This window comes from Chanos chanos, chromosome 5 (genome assembly GCF_902362185.1).
Source record: "Chanos chanos chromosome 5, fChaCha1.1, whole genome shotgun sequence".
Classification (NCBI taxonomy): Eukaryota; Metazoa; Chordata; class Actinopteri; order Gonorynchiformes; family Chanidae; genus Chanos; species Chanos chanos.
The window spans coordinates 35,563,516-35,584,663 of record NC_044499.1 but is presented as its reverse complement, the minus strand read 5'-3'; the positions used below and the strand labels follow the sequence as shown (position 1 = coordinate 35,584,663).

The following is a 21,148-nucleotide window of genomic DNA, read 5'->3' as shown; positions in this document are numbered from 1 at the left end:
TCTTTATATGTTTTCTCACACATGTACTTTTCCTCATTTATTTGGTTTATTATTACGTATGTTGTGACCTTTAAAAGGAGTTTTGACAGATGAGTAATTGTGTTTGATAGATGTACTAGGAGGATCTGGGCCAGCTATATCCAGTATCACTCTGGTGATGGAGGATACCTAGAGATGACCAGCTTTAATGCTGGATGGAATTCAAGTAAAATCCATTTGTGCATTGATATTGCTAACAGTGTAGAGACAGGAATGATTTGACACTCGGAACTGAAGGGATCCCTGATGGACCCCTGTACAGATGAGTCGGGTCACTGCACTCCATATGGACCTGTCCCTAGATAACAGTCTGTCTCACCCCGACAAACCCTCTGATATTATACATAATGAAATCTGTCTATTGGCCCAGTCAGCTTGATGGAAATTGATTGGATGCAGTTTTCTCTGTAGTGGATCAGGGATCGCCATGGCTGCACTGTGTTTGAGGTGAACCTTTACCAGGTGCTAATGTGCTAATCTTGTGCAAATCTCCTCTTAGGCCCCCCATGAAATGAAATCTCTTTCTGCTTCATTGTGGTGGTATGAGAGGTTGAGGAAGCTTAACCAGTGCTTACGGCACAGTTTACGATTGGATAGTCAGATTTGTAGAAGGCTTACTGACATTCCATCATTTCCACTGTAGACTTATGGTTGGAACATTGACACAAGTACAGGCTTGATGCAGCTGTGTGATAGAACATGGTCCAGTTTGGCCAGTGATTGTTCTGAACTCTACTGGAGATCGAGGGGAGCTCTTTTAAGGGTCTCCTGACTGTTGTGTGCTCCTTTGTTGTATTGCATTACATTTTCACCAGCAGCGTGTTCAAGCTTGAGTGTAGTGCCATTGCTCCCTCATGACCTTCAGATATCACAGATAATCACACCCCACTAGGCTCTCCATCTCTCTCTTTCTGTTTTTGTCTTTCTCTCTTTTTTCCCCCTGAGAGAAGGTATGGATAAAAGTCTAGACCACTTGCTCTCACTCTCAGATCTTCATCTATCCAGCTGTGTCTAGAGGAACAAAGAAGCTCCATGAACCAGTGTTTTACTTGTATGTTCATCCTCAGCCAGTGAGCTTGTTGTTTTTCAGGGTGTTTATGTGTATGTGTATAAATATCTAATGTAGGTATGCATGTATATATATATGATTATATGTGTGTGTGTGTATACATGCATACCTTGTTACATTGCATATGCATTACCTCAGTAGAATGAAAGAATTTTGATAGTAGAAGAGCACAGTGTCTTCAGCTGAGGAGTAGCACAACACGAAGATTCTTGAAGAGAGGTCATTTATAGCTTGGTGGTTCTTCATTAGACTCTCCAGTGCCCTGGGGTGTGTTAGATAATTGAGCCACAGGTCAAAAAAAAGATGCAGACTCTTAAGAGATGAATCTGGGAACAGATGACTGTTCAGGCAAAACCCTTTGAACATCACTAAATCGGACTTTCTACACCCAGTAACAGTGCAATGTAACCTTTCCTTGCACCGTTCTTTCCCAGCCAAGAAAAACAACAAATTAGCCTTCGTTCGCTGAAGCATTTAATCATGATGGATAAAAAATGGGAAGTTGGATTACAGGGATTATTGGGTTTTGAAGGATGAAAGGCGGTGTGAAGAGGAATGATGAGAGTGACAGTGACAAAAAAGAGAGGAGATGCAAGAGGAAGAGTAGAGAGAGAGTTTTTTTTTTTTGTTTTATCTGAGATATCATGCCTTTTGTGTGACTGAGACGGAGAGCGAGAGAGAGAATGGTGTTGAATTTTAAACTGCCAGTTTACAGTCTTGACTACTTTTGGAAAAAAAAAAAAATCATCTAGACCGTAGACCATGTTTATTTAATGAGAGGATGTTTGTTCTTCTGCATTACATGCTGTAGATTAGTTCGTTTCACAAAAGCACTTTTTTTTAACCCTGTTTTTAACACTTTTTTTTTTTAACCCTGTCACGCCTGTTTGTTTGCTCTTTCTTGTCTCCCAGTATATTGGATGTGCATTTCATTGTTTACCTGACTGAGGTATTTTGGTTGCCGAATGAGACAAACCACATGCCGACTCTTGTCTCCTCCTAAGTGAAGCAGCTAACAGATCTCCTTTCCGCATCCTGTAAAGCATGTAAGCGCCCTCTCCTACACTGGTGCTCCCTTGCCTTTGAAGAGCCCAGGGTGTGGGTGCAAAATGATTCTCCGTCTCTCTCTCTCTCTCTCTCTCCGTCTCTCTCTTTCTCTGTCTCTCTCTCTTTCTCCCTCTTTCTCTCTCTCTCTCTCATGTTTTTCACTTCTCTCTGAGGTTTGGATCCCAGCCATGTATTCTGACTGAGTGGAATAAAGTGAATTTTTCACAGTGGTTGTAGAGGCTGGGTAACGGCCTGTACTTATCAAGCCGACAGCCTCATTTTCTCCCTGTCTCCCTGCTCCACGGCTAGAGACGCATCAAAGCAGCACAGAGCGGAGCTGTAGAATCAAGGCAGAACAGATTTGACTCCTGTTCCTGGAAAAATTCATTTTGGTACCGCTGTCACACTAACCTCACTACGTCAATGTGTGTAGGATTTCCTTAAGTGTTTGGCTAACAGCCTGTGCTCCCTGGTATTTCTTCATTGTTTCTTTGTCACAGACATTCCAGATTCTATGTCTTATTTTGGGCCTCAGGATAATATTTCTATAAAGAGTCATTTTTATATGTTCTGTATTTCAGTAATAAAGAATTCATTCTGTGGTAATGCCTGAAATGAACAAGATGGTCTTTTCCTCTGCAGTCTCCAGAACCGAACTTGAAGAGGGTACTTATGTTTTGAGTAGTCTTGCACTGTCACAAAATCTTTACAATTTAATTTTTCCGCAGTACCTAAGAATGTAACGCTTAGAAAAGTTGTAATGGTGCACAGAAACAGAAATGAGGGCTTTGACCTTGATGTGTGAGGAAGTATGGCATAAATACACATGAGTAATCTTTTCTTCATATTACTGGATTAGCCATTTGGTTTTCTTGTCTATATGATTTTTAAATGTAACTTCTCTTGAGTAATTGTTGAAGTCCTTAACTAAGCGTTTGGCCTTAAGCTTAAATTAAAGAGGCTGTTACCAAAAGTGAATATGTTGAAACAGCCTGCTCTTACATCATTATGGATATTATGATCTGTTCCAGAAAATGCACATCATTGTCCAAGTCTGGTTTTATACACATGGTCGGCCGAATACACTAGTGCCACTTTATAGACACAGCTCTCTGATTTGGGGTTTTTTGCTGGTCTCACAGATTATACAGAGTTGCTTGAGTAGTCTGTCTGAGCTGTCAGTTTTCCCGTTGACAGATTGTGTTGTTCCCTGCAGACAAACTCTCTGAAGACTCCATTACTCACAGAGGAAGTGCTGGGAGACTATGGGGAATTTCCTTGCCCGATTCTCTTGTTTGACAGAGGGAACAAATGACTTGTAAAAGTAACATTTAGCTGTGCTTATATTTCAGATTGGTGTTATTGTAAGAACTGAAGTCTGAAGGGACTTTAATGGACTTTAAAATGGTCTAGAAAGTGTTACTTTGCCTTAAAAAAGGCACCCTAGTGGGTCCCCTCAGACATTAACCTTAACTGCAAAGAACTATTCAGAAAGAAAACCTTCTACAAGAGTCCTAGCATTTAGAGTCACACTAGTGTGTTTAAAGCTTTACTTTTCATCATAACAATCCTGATAAGTCACTCCACCCAAATCCTTTGTCGAAGGATATGTCTGATCGGACAGCGTGTCTTGAATAAGCCTTGAATTCAGTAAACATTGCGGCATTTCTAGCGGATGCTGATTGCCTCTTGTGCAAGGGGAATCTCAGCTTGTTTATTCTCACTGTGTTCAACATTTGTGTCATACTTCTGACCCTGTGTTCTTTGATAATGATGCTATTACAGTGATGCCCTCAGTGAAGAGCGAACTTTTGCCTCTAATTTATTGGACATGCAAACAAGCCCGGTGCTTTGAACTGCTTTGGAATATTGCCGTTAAGAGCGAGGTCTGTGCTTGTGTGATAAAAAAAGAAGAAGCAATGGAATGTTTTTGTCCTCTTTTTTTTTTAGTCATATTCTCATATTCTGCTTTTAAAAATGTGAAAAAGTCATCTTGTTGTTTGATATATAACAGTACATTTGATTGTAATTGTTTTTGCACCGCCCCACTGGTGCAGATAATTGGTCTTATTATGATCTACACAATAAAAGTACGTGAGTGAATTTGTCGGGGTTTAATTATACATTGCAATAAATCTAATGCAGTTACATGTGTGAACCTTGACTCTGCCGTTCTGCCTTTCCCAGATCTCAAGTCAGGTTTTTTTTTATGACAAGCAAATTCAGGAACAAGGATTCACACAGTCAGACGGGGAGCTTGTCGTCTCAGACTTTTGATTTGCATGAAACAAGCATTTGTAGATGTAGCCGTTTGGCTGGTGACGTTACGAATGGTGGAAATCTGAACTCGATTTTCATAAGAACCTGTTTCATGGTGTGAAGTAAAAAAAAACAAAAAAAACATGACATGTCCTAATGGAAAGAAAAGCTGAGTGTTTCAATTTCTCACTGTAGCATTTACACTAGCCCATGACAAACCAGAGAGAAAAAGAAGATAATACATCTTGGTGTCATTTAGTTCCGCTCTCCGTAGTTGTTTGGTTTTTTTAAGTACATAAATAAATACAGGAGATTGTAGTCTCCCGAAGAAAGACAGGGTTTTCCACGCGTGTCTCATTTCGATCCTCGTAGGTTATGTCATAGGTACACTGTCATATCTTGTTGTTTCTGCTCTACCGTCATAACCCAGCCTTTACTGTGTTGTTTGCAGGTTCAGCGGTGAGAGACTTCACCCCTTTCTGGTTTTCCGTGGAGCCCTTGGACACGCTGGCCGTGCGAGGGGTCCCTGCCGTGCTCAACTGCTCGGCCTATAGCGAGCTTCCGTCACGCGTGGAGTGGAAGAAGGACGGGACTTTCCTCAATTTGGCAGCCGACGACCGCCGTCAGCTTCTCCCCGACGGCTCGCTGTTCATCACCACGGTAGTGCACTCAAAGCACAACAAACCTGATGAGGGGGTGTACCAGTGTGTGGCCACCATAGACAACCTGGGCACCATCAGCAGCCGTACCGCACGGCTCACTGTTGCTGGTAAGACTGGGAAAACGCACTCAGAAACAGCGTGTACAGACATATACCCCTCCATACATGCAAAAAAAAATCATGTAAAACCTACATATACACATGTTCAAACAGACGTGTCTGCCTACACATGTAGAGGTGCACACATATACGTCTTATGGCTGGTGACAGTCTCTCCTTCCATACACACGTACATGCTCGTGTGTACATGTTTCACAGTGGAGAAGACATCATTCTGTCATCAGTAGAAGTTTTCTGTGAGCCTCTCTCAGCTGAAGAGAATGGCAGGGAGAGTTGCACAAACCCTCCACTGTTCATTGGGGAACTGGCGTAGCAGTGAGAATATAGCATGCGGATTATCATGTGTTTGTACGGTGAGTTCTTAACATTAGCCCGAAATTCACAGTTGGCTGATGGTAGAGTTGCACAAATCAGTTCTTTTAAAAGCTGACAGTATTACTGTCGGAGCTGAAGCCTGGACCGAGCTGTGCCGAGGTTCACTGTGCTTTGAGCAAATCTCTCCTCTCGTCGGCTGGGTTTATTAGTGCCGGAATTCTGTCGGTGGCACACCGCTGCCTGGGAGGAAGCCAAACGTGGACGAGAGTGCTACATCTTCATTTTCATAGCCCAGTGAGCATGAATATGGAAGGGTTCCTCCCCACTAAAGAAGTATTAGCCACCAGAAAGGAGAGAGAGAGAGAGAGAGACAGAGACAGATTAACCATCATCGTTTCTGTGTCTGGTGTCTGATGGCTCTGGAAACTCTCCATGGCCACTGCAGTTCTTGGTGTCTCCCCTCAGAAGTCATGTCTACGCCTACCCAGTCAACCTAATTTCACTACACTTATAGCCCATGCAGACTTTACCACTTTCCCTCTTTTGCCAAACCATTCTTTTTTTTCGTTTTCCTTTTTTCTTTCCTTTTTTTTCTGGTGTTGAACTAAATGTTCTCATCCTACCAGGCAGCTCTTATCATCCGTAGCTGCTGTTTCACATCTTTGTCAATAATTGAAAGTCAGTGAGGTGGATGGTAGTCTTAAAGACTGTTCCCAGCTACCTCTTCTCATCCCAAATCCCAAAGTATTTATGCTTCTGTCAGCCATGAAGTAATAATGCAGAGGGACACTGTGCTAGTTTTATGCTTGTGTGAAACTAGGTTACACATCTTAGTTCCCAGCAGTTTTTTTTTTTTTTGCTTAATTTTTTATTTTTACCTTTTGAGCTTTTGGGACATCACGGTAAATTTCGTTCGTTTGCACCGTTAAACCTGAAGCGTTCCATCAGTGGTCCGTCTGCCATGAGACCTCTGAAACTCTCGATGTCACTGAACCTAACCAAGGTAGGTAACAAAGGTCTTTGGCCTGATGTGACGTGTCCCTGACCCCTCCCTACCGACTGACCTCTTAATGATGCATCAAGTGCCTCCAATAACTCTTTTAGGATCATCGCCTGACCCCGGTCCCCTGATACTGCCTTAACACTGCTGTTTCACAAATAAAGAGACATGCAGAGGCTTGCTAGATACTCTCAGGTACCTCCTTTTTCTTGTCTGACGTTACCTCGGTCAGTGTATTGATGGATGTTTCGCCTGGTGGCTGTGTTGCCCTGCTGGTTATAGGCTTTTATTCATGAAGTGGCAGCTTGATCTAGGCGAAGCAGTAGATTAATTGATTGTGTTATTGTGCCATCGCTGGAATCTGTGAATGAATGTGGCAGCACACTTTCAGAGTTGTGTCACGGGACTCGCATCAGGCTCGTAAGGTAATTTTGTAATGAAAAGATTCTGCTTAATTGTTGGTGATTGCTTTGTGCAAATGGAAACTTCGTAATTCCATTAGCCGGAAAATGCTACTGCCCTTAATTCACTAACTTTCTGTTGAGACTAATGTAGGGGGAAGGTTATTAAATTCCCTCAGATGGAGTTTCGAGTTTGGCTGTACTGTTCGCTTATTCATTGCTTCCCGATATCAGGATCACAAATGTTGACATTCTTCTTATCAGTGTTGACCATCCTACGCACTTACACTGAGGCCCTCTGAAATCAGGTGTCTCATCAAATGCAGTATTGGATGTTGTAGGACTCTTTGTTTCAGCTAGAGCATTTATTTATTTAACAAATGCTGCTTGGAAATAATCAGTCTGTTCCTCTGTTTGAATAAGACATTTATACCACATATGTCTCAAATACTCAGTTGATGTCATTTACATTACAGAAGCATTGAGGAAAGGCAAAGATTTTTTTTTTTTTGGTGTTTATGCATATTAGGTGTAAATGACATGTCCTATTACCGCCTTATTCACACACACTCTGAATAAGAACGAGTAAAAATGCTTTCAGATTTTTTTTTTTTTTGGTTCCTACTTTTCAAAGTCCTGGCTAGAAGAGTTGTGTTGGGCCTTTCAACTGCTGTGTTTTGAATCCTCTGGGCCTCAGGGGAAAATCAGGCTTCAAGTGTGACTCCTTTTCCTTTTTTGGGAGACTCAAAGGAGACAAGCTGCTAGAGCTGCCTGTCTCTGCCTGTGTCAAGCCCACTGCTCAAAACTCAGATGGAGGATACAGTGTATCAGTCACACAAATGCAGAGGAACATACTTCTCATGGAGCTATTGGGCTGAAATTAATAACTGTATTTCTCCTCAAACTTACAGCCTCACGACCCTTTTCACCTTGTGTTCCACGCGCTGAACCTCTCCATGAAACTGTTTATCTCTTCTGGACGCAACATTTTTACTTTTCACTTTTGGATTTTGATACGATGACTTTTCCTTTATTGGTTTGTGTGTTTTTCACAGATTTTCCTAATCCAGTAGGTGGAATGCAGACCTTTGTCATTGTCTAGCCCATATGACGTTCAAATATCCTCGTTCACAAGGGCATAGAACTCTCTCACGTCACATGAAGGGAACTCCAAATGGGACTTTAACAGTTCATAATTAGTCAAGCTTTTTCAACGTTCCACTTCCTTTCTCCCCTCCAAAAAGTACTGCTTCTTCCTCTTGTTCCGTCACCCATGGGCTTCTTGTTGACATCTTCATGCTAATCCTTTTCTTTTTTTTCTCTTATTTTAAATGATAGACCTTCATAAACTACACTACTATACTATACTACACATATACTACACTACACAACACTACACGTATACTATACTACTGTACTACACCACACATATACTGCACTACTATACTATACTACACATATACTACAATATTTGTCTTGGTCTACGTAGGCCGGTTACATTTGGATGTTCTACTGCTGTGATGTGAGTCATGGCTTTTTTGGCTTGTTTAAATGAGTTCTGTGGGACTATGGGACATCATGAGGCTAGTCTTGGGCCTGAGTTGTGGAAGACAGACAGTAAAGAGGGCTCTTTCAGTTTGTAGGGCGTCTAATGTGTTGTTGTTTTAAGCGTTTGGATTGTGCCACAGGACTCTGGCGTGACAGAAGTGTCAGAGCCAAGTCTTTTTGCAGAGTAATCTGGAAACTAAAATATGAGGTCTTTCTTTCTTTCTTTCTTTCTTTTTTTTTTTTCATGACTTCAGCTCTCACCACTGACCACAGACCATATAGAATCATTTGGACAGTTTTTGGCTTTAGCTGCAAAGCCTTTTGCTAAAATAAATATTTATGTTTTCTCTTTCTAAAAGTAGTATTTAGTCTTGTTTTCTGGAGAGATTAAGGCAGGATTAAGTTTGTTTTAAGTCTGGGTTTATTGCGGTGAATCTCTCCTACTTTCTCAAGGGACAGAATACGTCATCTATCTGCAACGCTTTGTTTTATTGACTAAAAGAGCACAAATTCACTGGACTGCAAATTCAGATGCAGAGTTTTAAGAGACAGGTGACAAAATACTCTGTCATTTTTCTCCCTGTGCTCATTCACCCATTTAACTGATGGTTTGAACCCAGAGGTCGTTTGCTTCTTGTTTGCTTGCCTTTAGTGGCAAGCTCATTTGTATATCTATTCTCAGCGTGCGGGAGGAGCACAGTTTGGGCCCCCATATTCTTTGTCACTCTAACCTTGCCGAGAGGGAGAGCTGCCTTGTGCCGTTGCCATGTAACGCAATTCCTTCCTCGAAGTAAATAAAATGGAGAATAACGCATTGGCTTATTCCATTACCATATGAAATAAATCCTGTTACGGAGCTGTCAGAACCTGCACCATCCCATTTAAATTGCCTCCCTTGAACTGCAAAAGCGTTAAATTGAGGGAAAGGAGAGAGAGAGAGAGAGAGAGAGTGAGAAAGAGAGAGAGAGGGGAGACAGAGAGAGAGAGAGAGAGAGAGAGGGAGAGGGAGAGAGAGAGAGAGAGAGAGAGAGAGAAGACAGCACTTGGAGGGAAGAGTGGAAGTGTGTCCTCATTTCACACGGGCTACCCTGAACTCTTGTTGCAATGGCCTTCGGGATTTCACAAGACTTCTTAGTATATAGAGGCAGGGGTGAGAGATGAGGCAGGGGGGACGGTGATTTGTGTGTGTGTGTGTGTGTGTGTGTGTGTGTGTGCGTGTGTGTGCGCGCGCGTGTGCATGTGCATGCTAAAGCGTGTGGTATCTCTGTGTGTTTTTCTTCTGTCTGGTGCTGTGTATTACTGTTTACTTTGTTTCATTTCCATTTTTTATTAGACCTTTTTTGCTTAAATTCTGGAGGGGGGGTGTGTGTGTTTGTTTTACCAGGAGCAACCAGATTTTACTCCAAAGATGCAACAAAGATTTCACATAATATAGAAATACAGAGAAAAACTCCATGGAAAGCTTATGAAATCTCATTTCCAATAAACCTCAGATACTTGATATTCCTCACTGTGCCTGCAGATCTGTAGACCTGCTTGTATTGCATCAGATATAATGAAAAATCCATGACAGCCGATCTTTTGTAATACCAACAGTTCTGTTGTAGGCTATCTTGCCAGTAAGTCATTTATCCCTGTATCTTTTTTATTTTTAATATAAATGCATTGCACTCCTAAACTGTAAGGGATCACCATGGAAACCCTTTAGCTGTAGTGATGTATAGAGACATTTTCACAGGATGTGCGACCTTCCCGCAGCCTGTGCTCTATGGGTTGTTACATACTATCTGTTATGGCACGCACGGTGAGCATTAGCATTAGCACCAGGGAACCTGCGTCTCAAAACTGCTGATGCCCCGTGCCACGTTTAGGAGCTTAAATGAACTACTCAGTCAGATCAGAGAGCCGGCGGGGAAAAACAGAGCCCCTCCTGCTTGGAGCTTGTTCGCCACCCTTCCGTTGCCTAATGGCTGCCCCCACATCTGTACAATAAACACGGCCAAACATCTGCTGCTTTTTGCTTCAACCCCCCCCCCCCCCCCCCCCCCCCCCCAACCACCACCACCACCACCACCACCACCACTACATCACAGGTGCAGTATGGTATGCTATACTGCCACTGTCTCCTCCTGCCCTTAAACACAAACCTGTGACAAACTAGGCCATCAGCCTAGGGGTTAGAGGCTTCCTACCCGTGCCAATGCTTAAATAAATAAATTAATTGGAAAAAAAGGGGCGGGGACATGCCACATTACCAGGGGAGAATCTTCTGATTACCATAGCACAGGAAACTCACTCACAAAGAAGTGCCTGTGCATCTCCCAAGAGTCCCTCTATCTGTCTCGTCAGTAATGGAAGGAGAGATGTGAGGGTAGAGGCAAAGAAACTGGACTTAAGAATGCAAACTGAGCACTCATGGGAGAGACAGATAGAAATAGCTAGTCAGAGAGATGCTATGTGTGAGAGAAGATAAAGAATATGTGGTTTTAGAGGTATGGAGAATAGGTTGAGAGGGAAAAAGAGTGAAAGAGAATTCACAAATGAAGGCAGCAATCCAGAGCGAGATGATTGGGAAGGAGGCGATGGAAGAGTAGAAAAATCCCTCGTTCACCCCTAGCCAATAGTCTGGTGTGTTGCCTCAGGCCATCTTCCCCTCCGTGGGAGGCAGCTTTCCCATCACGTAACCCAGTTGCTGTGTACGTCTACCTAAGTCACGCTGGGACTGAAAGCTTGGGTATGGGCTGCATCCCCTCCACATTGGTCTGTTTTCACTCTCTCCTCTACCCCCTTCTCACAGCCCGTCTCCAATTGATCTCCCCTCGTCTGTTTCCCTTTCTCTTTCCTTTAACTGAGTCGTAGACCTTGGTTCAAGATCATGTTAACATTCCAGTAAGTCGAAGCATCTTACCCGATTTCACCAGGCTTTCAGTACAAATGGCTTTGTAGGCCGTCTTGTCGCTGTTTTTTTTTTTTTTTTTTTTATTTGACACAAGGCCAAACTAGGCTTTCTTTGTAGTTTTGATTAGATAGAGTTAAATTGCATACTGTCATCAAGCCTGCTCCATGTTTTTTTTTTTTTTTTTTTTTGGAATCGCTATTTGGAATCAGTTGACGGGCAACGTTTTTCTGCTTTTTCAGGGACAGCATAATTCCAACTTCAAACATTTATTCGTTCTGCTATTTATAGAGCTTGATGATGCTCACATGAGACAAAGACCTCTTTTACTCTCCTGTTTCCTTACTTCTCCTTTTTTCTGACATCAGTGTTAAGACTAGGATTAGACACTTGGGCCATAGAGTTTTTCATTTTTTTTTTTACTTTTATCCCTGAAAGTCAGCGAACTGTGTGATGTGTATGCTTGAACCAGTCTCATACTGTAATCCATGCAAACGATCATCGTTTTCACATCATCACTCATTTCATGGCCATCATGGCCAATTTCAGTGGACAAACAAAAACAAAGCAACTCACTCAAGAGAGTCCTTATCTGACACCTCTCTATGTTGCACTCTTATCGAAGACCCAAAGACAACAGATCAACATACAGTAAGTTATCATTTAAATTCAAATTAATTCGATAACAGTTGCTGGCTTTTTACTTTAAATGATGTGGATGTGATTCGCACACCAATATGTTAAAGTTAGTGCCCCCAGCACCAGACAGACCTAAATACGTAGCAGTAAAAGAAAAAAATCTTATCACAGTGATGTCGGTTATCAGCAAGACTCTCCATCATAAACAGAATCGAGCGATCTTTCGGCAGATGCCTTGTTTAGTCAGAAACCAGTTTCATCGCACGACTGCACTGCTCTAGTGACCTCATCTCAGACCAGTTATACACACTGCACTCTTAAGTGCTCCCTGAGCTTGACTTTTATCTTCTTATCAACTGGGAGAGAAAGTTGAGGGGGGGCTGTGGCTTGTCATGAAAGAAAGCTCACAGACACTATTTGCCGAGAGTGGGCTTTGAGAGATTTGAAGAGCGCAGTTCTGTTTAAGTCTCTCAGTCTGACCAGCGTGTAATGGTATTAATGACGTGATTGTGGACCCAGCTCTCGTATACGAAATATCCTATAATCAGCGAGCTTCGCTCCTGACCATGGAGCATGTATCTGAGGGTTACCACAGTTGAGTGGATCTAATATCAGGTAGTCTGTAAACTTCTCTCATAATCCGTATCCTCGGTAAAAATCCTGTTCTGGTTGCGAGGCTTCTGATTGGACAAGCTCTCCGTGGGTAACCCGCGCCAGCGCTTGGGTTCTGTTTTTCTGCCTGCTACTTCAGCAGTACTGATAGTATCTCTGGATGGCCCAGAGTCCCAGTAAGAGTTCTGGCAGTGCCTCTGAGCTCAGAAAAAGGTAGTGTGGAAGGGAATAGTCTTCCCTGTGTTTATCACTCTAGCCATTGTGAGTGAGGGCCCAGCCCCGTGTGTTTATCCCTCTGCCAGTCGAGCTGACGGGGAGGCCTTTTGGGAAAAAAAAGGATGGGGGTTAAATAAAACAGAAGAAAATATTTGATAGCAATGAGTCAGGGAATTGGTTCCTCGGGCTTTGTGTCTCTGCTGTGACTGGAAAAGCATTTGAATGGCAGGTGCGTAGGCTTTGGCGGACTCATCTGCATATCTACATCTCTTGGTGTTCTCTATTGAGTTGCTTTAGGGAGTATAGTCCACCGAACATGGCCTTGATGATGTTCATCTGCAATTAAAGCCAACACCTGCCTCATTTTTGATGCAGTAAATATGTACAAAGTCAGAGATAAGGGTTGAAGATATCAGATCCCTCCCAGAATTTATCAGGAGGAGGCATTTACTTTCAACTTTTTTTTTTGGACATGGTTGCTTCCCAAGGACAGACCTCAGAAACGGTTCATTAGAATCCCTCTACCTAAAGACACTATCTTGTTTGGTGAATGGGGCGATTGAGCGTCTCCAGTGTGATGGGGCATCCAGACCATAATCAGGCCTGAAATCATACCGTCACCCTCAGGGTTCCTGACGGCATGGCTGACCTTTCTAACGATCCCAACACTTATCTCCCTCCATTACTCCCAGAAGAGAGCCGACGCGCTCGCCGCTCCCGTCGGCACGCTCGCCAAAGGGCACGATTAAGCCACATTTAAATAGAGCCACGTGTCATAACTCACAAGTCATTATGAAATAGGGATGTGCAGAAAGATTAATGCGGCTGTGTCATGTGTTGTCTGGGAAGAGTCCACGGCAGGGCACCTCTCTGAATGCCTTTAACTTAACCGCCTGCAATTTGCCTTTTATATGATCTGAAGTTTAGGTTATATTTATAGATGGATATAAAATAGCAAATATAAAATGATGACAAACATCTGGGTTTTTTTTTTATTTTATTTTTTCGGGTGGGGGTGGGTTCTCTTTAAAATCAATGCATTTGTATGGCCCTGACATTTGACACTTTTGTATCTCTGTTCAGCTCTCTCGCTTTACTGTTTGACGTCTTTGCTCTGCCCGTGTGGAAGCCTTAAAAAAAAAAAAAAAAAACCACAAACTGGGAGGAGGCTGCAACCCAGTTAAACCCATGAAGCTCTCGTGTCATCTACAAGTCCTTTCTTAGCTTCTCAGCGCACCACCAAATAAGCCTGGGTGTTAAATGTGTAAAAGCAACCACACACCAGACATCTTAAAGAAAAAGAGAATACTGCTATTTGAGACAAGGGAAGAGAAATATACTCACTGTTGCAAAGAGGGAGAGAAAGAAAAAAAAATCAGCCTTGTCCTCTTTGCTCTAACGCGAATGTAGTACTGCTGGCGCATATGTGGTCCAGATGTTTTGGTTTCTATGGTGACTGCTTACGTGCTAGTTGTTAAAATTCTGAGCGTTTCTTGTCCTTCGACAATGGCACCTTTTCACGGCCCTGCTGCTTCCTCTCAGCCAAGCTCTCACAGGGTTGTGCCTCTGTTAGCCCAGGCAGACAATTGATTTTACATTAGTTTAACTGAAGTTATTGATTTACACTGGTGATTTGTCATGACCAAGTCCTCAGCATGTAATTGCAATGTCTGTCATTCTCATGGTAGGACTTTAAACCGTGTGAGAGCGGACTGTTACAGTGACTGACATTTTGTGTGTGTTTGTGTGTGTCTGTGTGAGTTTTTGTTTTTGTGTTTTGTATATATTAGTCCTTTCTTTGAACAATCTTTTCTTTCTTTCTGGATCTGCTCCCCATTACATGTATGGTGCAACAAAGAAACAGTACTCCAAAACGGAGCGTAGGATTGGTCTGTGTAATTTTATTAGGTCTCCGTTGGTGATAAGGTACAGATCAGTTATCAGAGCAGTGAAGTGCTTGTACACTCCATTAAACATGAAGAGATTAGCGCAGGTCATGGTGACAGGCAGTGCTGTCATGGACGTCGCTGTGTGCTGCCGTCCTGTCAAAACAGTGTCATGCCAGGTCAGACGCGTTTATTGATCACTACAGCTTGCCCCCTGATACCCATACTTAACACTCGTTACATGCATGGTCCTGATAAACATAGTCAACGCCTGTTACATACATCTGCTACATAAACATTCAGACCTTTTAATAATCACCCCAACCCCTACGAGAACACCCCCCCACCATTACCACCAAAAAAAATCCCACTGTGTGTGTGTGTGTTATGTGTCTGTGTATATGTGTGAATAGACCACTGCCGCTAATAAAATCAGTTGGATCAGTATGTTTCTATAAATATGACCAACACTGCTAATTGCTTTGGGGTTTATTTATTATCTACACGAGTAAGTGTAGTGATTTTTTTTTTTTTGATGGCCAAGTGTACAGTTCTAGGTAAGCATTCTGTTCCATTTTAAAATGGAAAAAAAAAAACCCAGATACAATATGTAGATGCTGTGTCACCAGGGTCTGTCACGTATTCCCTCTCTGTCTCAGTGTCTCTATTTATTCATAAGGATATAGACTCTCTGCTTTTTTTATTAAATATGTATGTGTGGGTGAATTAGTTGTGATGTATGAAATGATCTAATCCTTTGTGTCATCCATCTGTTGACTTTATCGGAGCAGTCATTTGAAATGCCAAGTTTCTAAGATGTACACATTAATATTACAGTAGGACGAGGGTTGTTGCTTGTCTGAAGGGAAAGGCTCCGGCACAGGGCTCCTCAGTGCTTCAAATAAGAAACAAACAAACAAAGGGCAGAGGAACTGCCTGTTAAGAGATGTGGACATTAGAGGAATTTATTTGTCTTAATCTGTCAGTTGACAGATCTGAGGAAAGCGGTGAGTCTGCACGTTATTCCTGAGAAAGTGTCTTTATAATGCCTGACCAGCACTCGCACACTTCCGCAAGCCCCCATAAGAGAATATCAGGATCTCACAACTGCAAGGCCTGTGTGCTCCAGATATTTTTTAGAGGAAGAGTACTCTCTCCTGTGACTCCTGATCTGAGGAAAAGTCTCCATGAAGCTTCGGCGTGTGCACGGATGTGGAATAGGATGCAGTCCGGATGGGACTATCCCACGGTTACCGTTAACAAGCAGGACACGGTTTTATGATTTCCCTGTGAAGAATCCTAAACTGCATCCTATAATCATATTTTCTGTGCTGGGAGGGAAAAGAACTCAACTTCAAAAAGACTTAAGCTGAATTGGCATTTGAGGAAAATTGGCGTTTAAAACTGAGACGCCTAGTTTGAACTGTTAATTGATTCACGAATTTCATCAGATCGCTGATTCACAGGTTTCATCAGATCGCTGCTAATAATTTCAAACACAGCGGGAGAACACATTACCCCTTAAACAGATGTGATGACACAGCAGATAACTGGAGCTGTGATAGAGACTTTGCGTTGATCCATAGTGGCCTTCAGGAGAGTGCTTGTCGAATTTGGTAGTATCTGTGTGGTCTTCGGAGCCTGCCCCCTGTTTACACTTTCCATTAGCACGGTCTGCCTCATGTGGGGTCCTGGCTGTGACTATGGCCACACTGCCTCATCAAGGTCCCCCTGCTGTTGCTCTTGGAGCTTCTTGCCCCGAGAACGGTGAAAAGAGGTTTTGATCATATTGAAGGCCAAGGAAACACCACTGTTTTTGAGGTGGGGGGTGGAGTAGGTGTCTGTAAGCCTGTTTTTCAAGGGTAGGACAAATAAATACCCATATCGCAACTGCATCCAAACCACATCTTTTCCCACCAAAGGAGACACACAGAGGCATGAAGGGATGGCTTTCTCCACCTGTTTACCGAGCGCTGGTGGGTCTGGAATGTTCTGCATTAAAGCAAAACCAGAGGTCTGGAATTTCATCAGTTCAGAAAGCAATCTGTGTAGTCTGCAAGGCCCCATGCACAGATTCCTGGCGGTGTTGGTCTGCCGCAGTGGGCAAGTCACATACAATATCCCCTGTCTTAGTCAGAACACTCTTTATGAGCTGTGCCCCTCAATCTAGGCCCTCACAGAAGAAAGGGAAAAGAATGTAGTGTAGGCAATTTACGTTATTGTTTTAAAATAAACGGACGCAGCAAATCCAGACCTTTAATATCCACCCCTCAACGTTTCTGATAGTATTGAGGAGAAGATAAACTGTTTGCATTCTGTGAGGTTTTACAGATTTAGGTTAAATAGAATGAGAATTAGAAGGGTAATAGAGAATCCGAGGTTTTTCAGCACTCTGAGGGGAAAAGCCAGAGAGAATCTCGAACTATTGGGTTACTTAGTCTACTCCATACAAAGTCTCGAAGGTAGAGGGATGGCTGAAGTCTTCATTGTTCTGGTCCAAATTGACCTGTTCTTATTTGTCCAAGTCAAGTTCTTTCAGGTGTCGATTGTACACTAAGTTCAGAGAAACTGGACTTTGATTATTCAGCATTACAGGATGCATGCACATTTAGGAATTGACAAACCCCTCAAAACACCCCTAGGGGCATTGCTTTGCTGTTTTTTGATGGCCACCTCTAACACAAAAGTACTTGTGTAATGGTTTCTTCTTTTCTTTGGTCTTTATTAATCTTAAGCCACAGACACAATACACAGCTTTCAGAGTCATCAGATTGCCGTACTGTTCACACTACACAACTTGTTGTCTTGTAATTGGGAATCTTGAAGTCGCTGGGTTTGCACACTACATGACTGATTACTGTTGTAATTATGACTATTATAATCAAACCTCTTCAGGAAAAAAAAACAACAGTTCAGTGAAGATAAAGATAAATGAAGATAAATTCTTCTCAGTCATCTGAAAATCTTTTTCAGCGTTTGTAGTCAGTGGAGCGTTGGCTATTCTGATTGTCCATTCTCAGTTTGATGATTGAAAAATATGTGCATTGTCATATTGTGAGTTATCACATGCTCTATGAATATGGGTCCAGACTGTAGATTTGAGTGCCAGATTGATTGAGTCTGGTTCTAGCTTGTATTTTATTTACGTGGGTCCAGATAGGGTTCAGATTGGACCGGTACAGTTGTCAGGGCCATTTCAGATGGGGTACGAAATTTTAGGAGAACTCAACTAAAGGAATGTATAGGGTGCACCAATGCCATAGGTTTATTTTCCCTCTCCCTCTCTCTGTCTCTGTCTCTCTCTCTCACTCTCACTCTTATACTCACACACACACACACACACACACACACATTCCCCAGAGAATACTCAAGGGTGGGTGTTTGAGTGTGTGTAATGAACTCTAGGTATGTGTATTTTGTGTGTGTGTGTGTGTGTGTGTGCGTGTAACAGCAGCACTGAGGGGCTTTAGCGCAGTACATTGCTGAGCTCGATGATGGATATGCCAGAGTGTACTGGGGAAAAGAGCTGTGGCCCTGCCTATTACAGAGGGGAACAGTGATAAAATCAAGTCAATCAGGCCCCTCCGAGAGCACTCCAGCTCTTCCATCCGTAACCCAACCGGAGAGAGGAGAGGACAACCTTTCAACTGCTCCCTCCGAGTCTCCCATGACCGGGGTGGGGCAAGAGGCACAGGCTTTTAATGCAGTGTTTGAGCAAGACAGCGCAGTTACCATGTGTGGATGTGTCACGAAAAGTCAACAGCAAACCCTCTCGCCCGCTCAACACCCCTGGCTATGTTTAATGAGTTCCCCGCGGTCTCCTCTGATCAGTAAAGTGCAATGCAGTTCACAGACACTACCACAGAAGGGTTTTATTGAGGGGAAGCTCTGGGATCATCACTGCTGGATCTCCCCGTTTTTCGTCGAAGCGGCACGCTAAAGTGGGGTGGGGGTGGATGTGTGTGTGTGTGTGTGTGTGTGTGTGTGTGGATGAGTTGGGGGGGGGGGGGGGGTGTTCTCAGGACCAAAGCAGTTCTGCCTTTACTCCTCTCAGCGTGAGATCTCATGCACAAGCCAATGAGTTGTGACATTATTTACCGAAGCCTTTGCACGTGTTTACCATCTGCAAGCAATGTGTATCTCAGCTCCAAATACATCAGCGCTTCCACTGCAAGTGTGATCCTCGGGAATCCGCAGTATTTTTAAATATTCCCTTTTTACAAAGCTAGACGCGCCATGAGCTCATGTTGATGTTAGTTGGCCGCCTGTGCAGATGTTTGGGTTTCTTAACCTTTTGTCATCTGCTCGGGCTCAGATGCTGATCTGTGTGTGTGTTTGCGCGTTTGTGCTCATCTCCGTTTATAACCTTTTTAGTTGTATGTCTCCTTGTTTATGTAATGCTGCCTTTATGTTGATATTTTGTGTGTGTTTACTCCTGTTTATTCTGTCAAAAGCACTGCTTTGTTTGACAAGATGTGTACGTTTATATACGAGTATGTCTTTCATAGATTCTGTTTAATTGTGTGTGTTTATGCATATTCTGTGCCCTGTTTGTGTTTCTAATACAACTTTTTGGGTCTAGTGTAAATCCAGATCTTGTCTGTGTTGACTTTTAGTTTGGCTCATCTCAGAGCAAGCTGTCAGTGTGACAGTGCAACACACACTCACACTTGTGTGTGTGTGTGTGTGTGTGTGCGCCTGCGCGCTCAAGAGAAAGAGAAGACACTATGCATTTTACGGAGCTGGTTCTGTCCGTGTTGGCACTCATTGGAGGAGATCTGGCAGCGTTCAGGAAAACAGGGCGACTCGCAGACCTGTCAGAAGCACTTCCTGTGCACGCTGACATTTCCTGGCACTTGGCTACTGTCATCTGGACCACAATAAGGCCCAAATCACCAAGGAGATCTAACGGCCAATGAAAACATTAGGATGTCACAATCGTTTTCCGCTGCTATAGATTTTGCAATTGTGGAAAGCAGCTCTCTTTGGAAGTGCTACTCCTAGAGTGGAGTGTTGGATGCATAATGATCTGCTTCTGAAACCATGTGATTTGTTCCATGCAGTGTGAAAACACATTGTTTGCCCTAACACAGAAAGTCATTACTTTGAATGAAGAGCTGAGGAGTGACAAACAACCTTTGAATTTGTTTTTAATTAGACGTGAGCTTGTGTATGTGCGCGTGTACACACATGCTGTTCTAGACTTTCTTATTCTGAGTGGTTATACTCCTTACCCATCCCCCTCTGGAGAAGCTTTGTTTTGTTCGTAATCTGGAGTCTCGAGCTACTCTTGTTTGTGCTATTCTCTCCTATCTCTGCATTTCAAATGAACACACCATATTTGTTTTAATGTGATCTGTACTCTAAAATGATGCTATATATCCCACCAGGTTAGTTTGTTTCTCTGATATTTGTTTATTTATTTGTGTCTTCCATGCTGTATGTCCCTAACACAGACTGATTTTGAATGATTACTGATGAGGAGGTTTTTTTTTGCTCCTCTGTCTCTCAGGCCTCCCTCGTTTCTCGAGTCAGCCGGAGGCTGTGTCTGTCCAGCCGGGAGACAGCGAGATCCTGAGCTGTGACGTGAATGCAGACATGGCGCCCTTTACCCGCTGGGAGCGTAACAGACAGCCCGTGGAGTTGGACAACAGGGTGGTGCAGCTGCCCACTGCAGCCCTGGTGGTCAGCAACGCTACGCAGGCTGATGTGGGCCAGTACCGCTGTGTGATTGAGAATCTGGGCCCGGCCAAGGCCAGCGAAGAGGCTGAGCTTCTGCTCTTACCAGGTACGAACCACACAGACATGATACTGAAAAATAACATGTTCAGCAAGAAGACTTCGAATGCTCTGCTTTGTGAAAGGGATGAATAGAAAGAGAGTGAAGGAGTCGACAGAGAAAACACAGCCTGAGAGCAGCTGTTTATTACACTTATTACACTTTGACATCTCACTGCGGCAGTAGGTCCTTCTGCTCTCATATTTACTGAAACTGCTAAGGTTTTCGCCGGAAGTGTAATTAAGTTGCCATCGGAGTCATAGACTGCATTTTCTCTTTGCCCTTGAAATCTTTGTCAAAAAGGATGAATTTACCTTATTTAATCTCCACTCGGATTGTTGTTAACTTTACACTCCACTGCATAAATCTTTGTGGTAGTAAATGGCAGGCTCTTACATAGTGGTAATGAAAATAATTTGACATTGGATTAGTGGCCATTGTAAATATAGCACATTCCTATAGAGACCCAGGTGCTATTAGGTATTACTGTGTTAGTTTCCGCAGGGGGCTCTGTGAAGGGCGATGAAAAACCTTATTGCCGGCTGCAGTCTTTGTTTCTCAAGTACAATTACCCAAAAATTGTCAGTTATTCATCTTGCCTCTATATTGCCTGTGTTTTTGATGTATCTTGTAGATACTGGAATATTTTACCCACATTCTG

General features: G+C 43.0%; 1 protein-coding gene across 1 annotated transcript in view; it reads left to right on the top strand.

The window, feature by feature from the left end:
• neo1b (neogenin 1b) overlaps window positions 1-21,148 on the top strand; it is a 75,249-nt gene that overhangs the window by 8,398 nt on the left and 45,703 nt on the right. Inside the window, exons 2-3 of the mRNA XM_030774921.1 lie at window positions 4,866-5,183; window positions 20,221-20,496. Coding sequence (XP_030630781.1) covers window positions 4,866-5,183; window positions 20,221-20,496 — 594 coding nt within the window. The remainder of the gene's footprint in view (window positions 1-4,865; window positions 5,184-20,220; window positions 20,497-21,148) is intronic.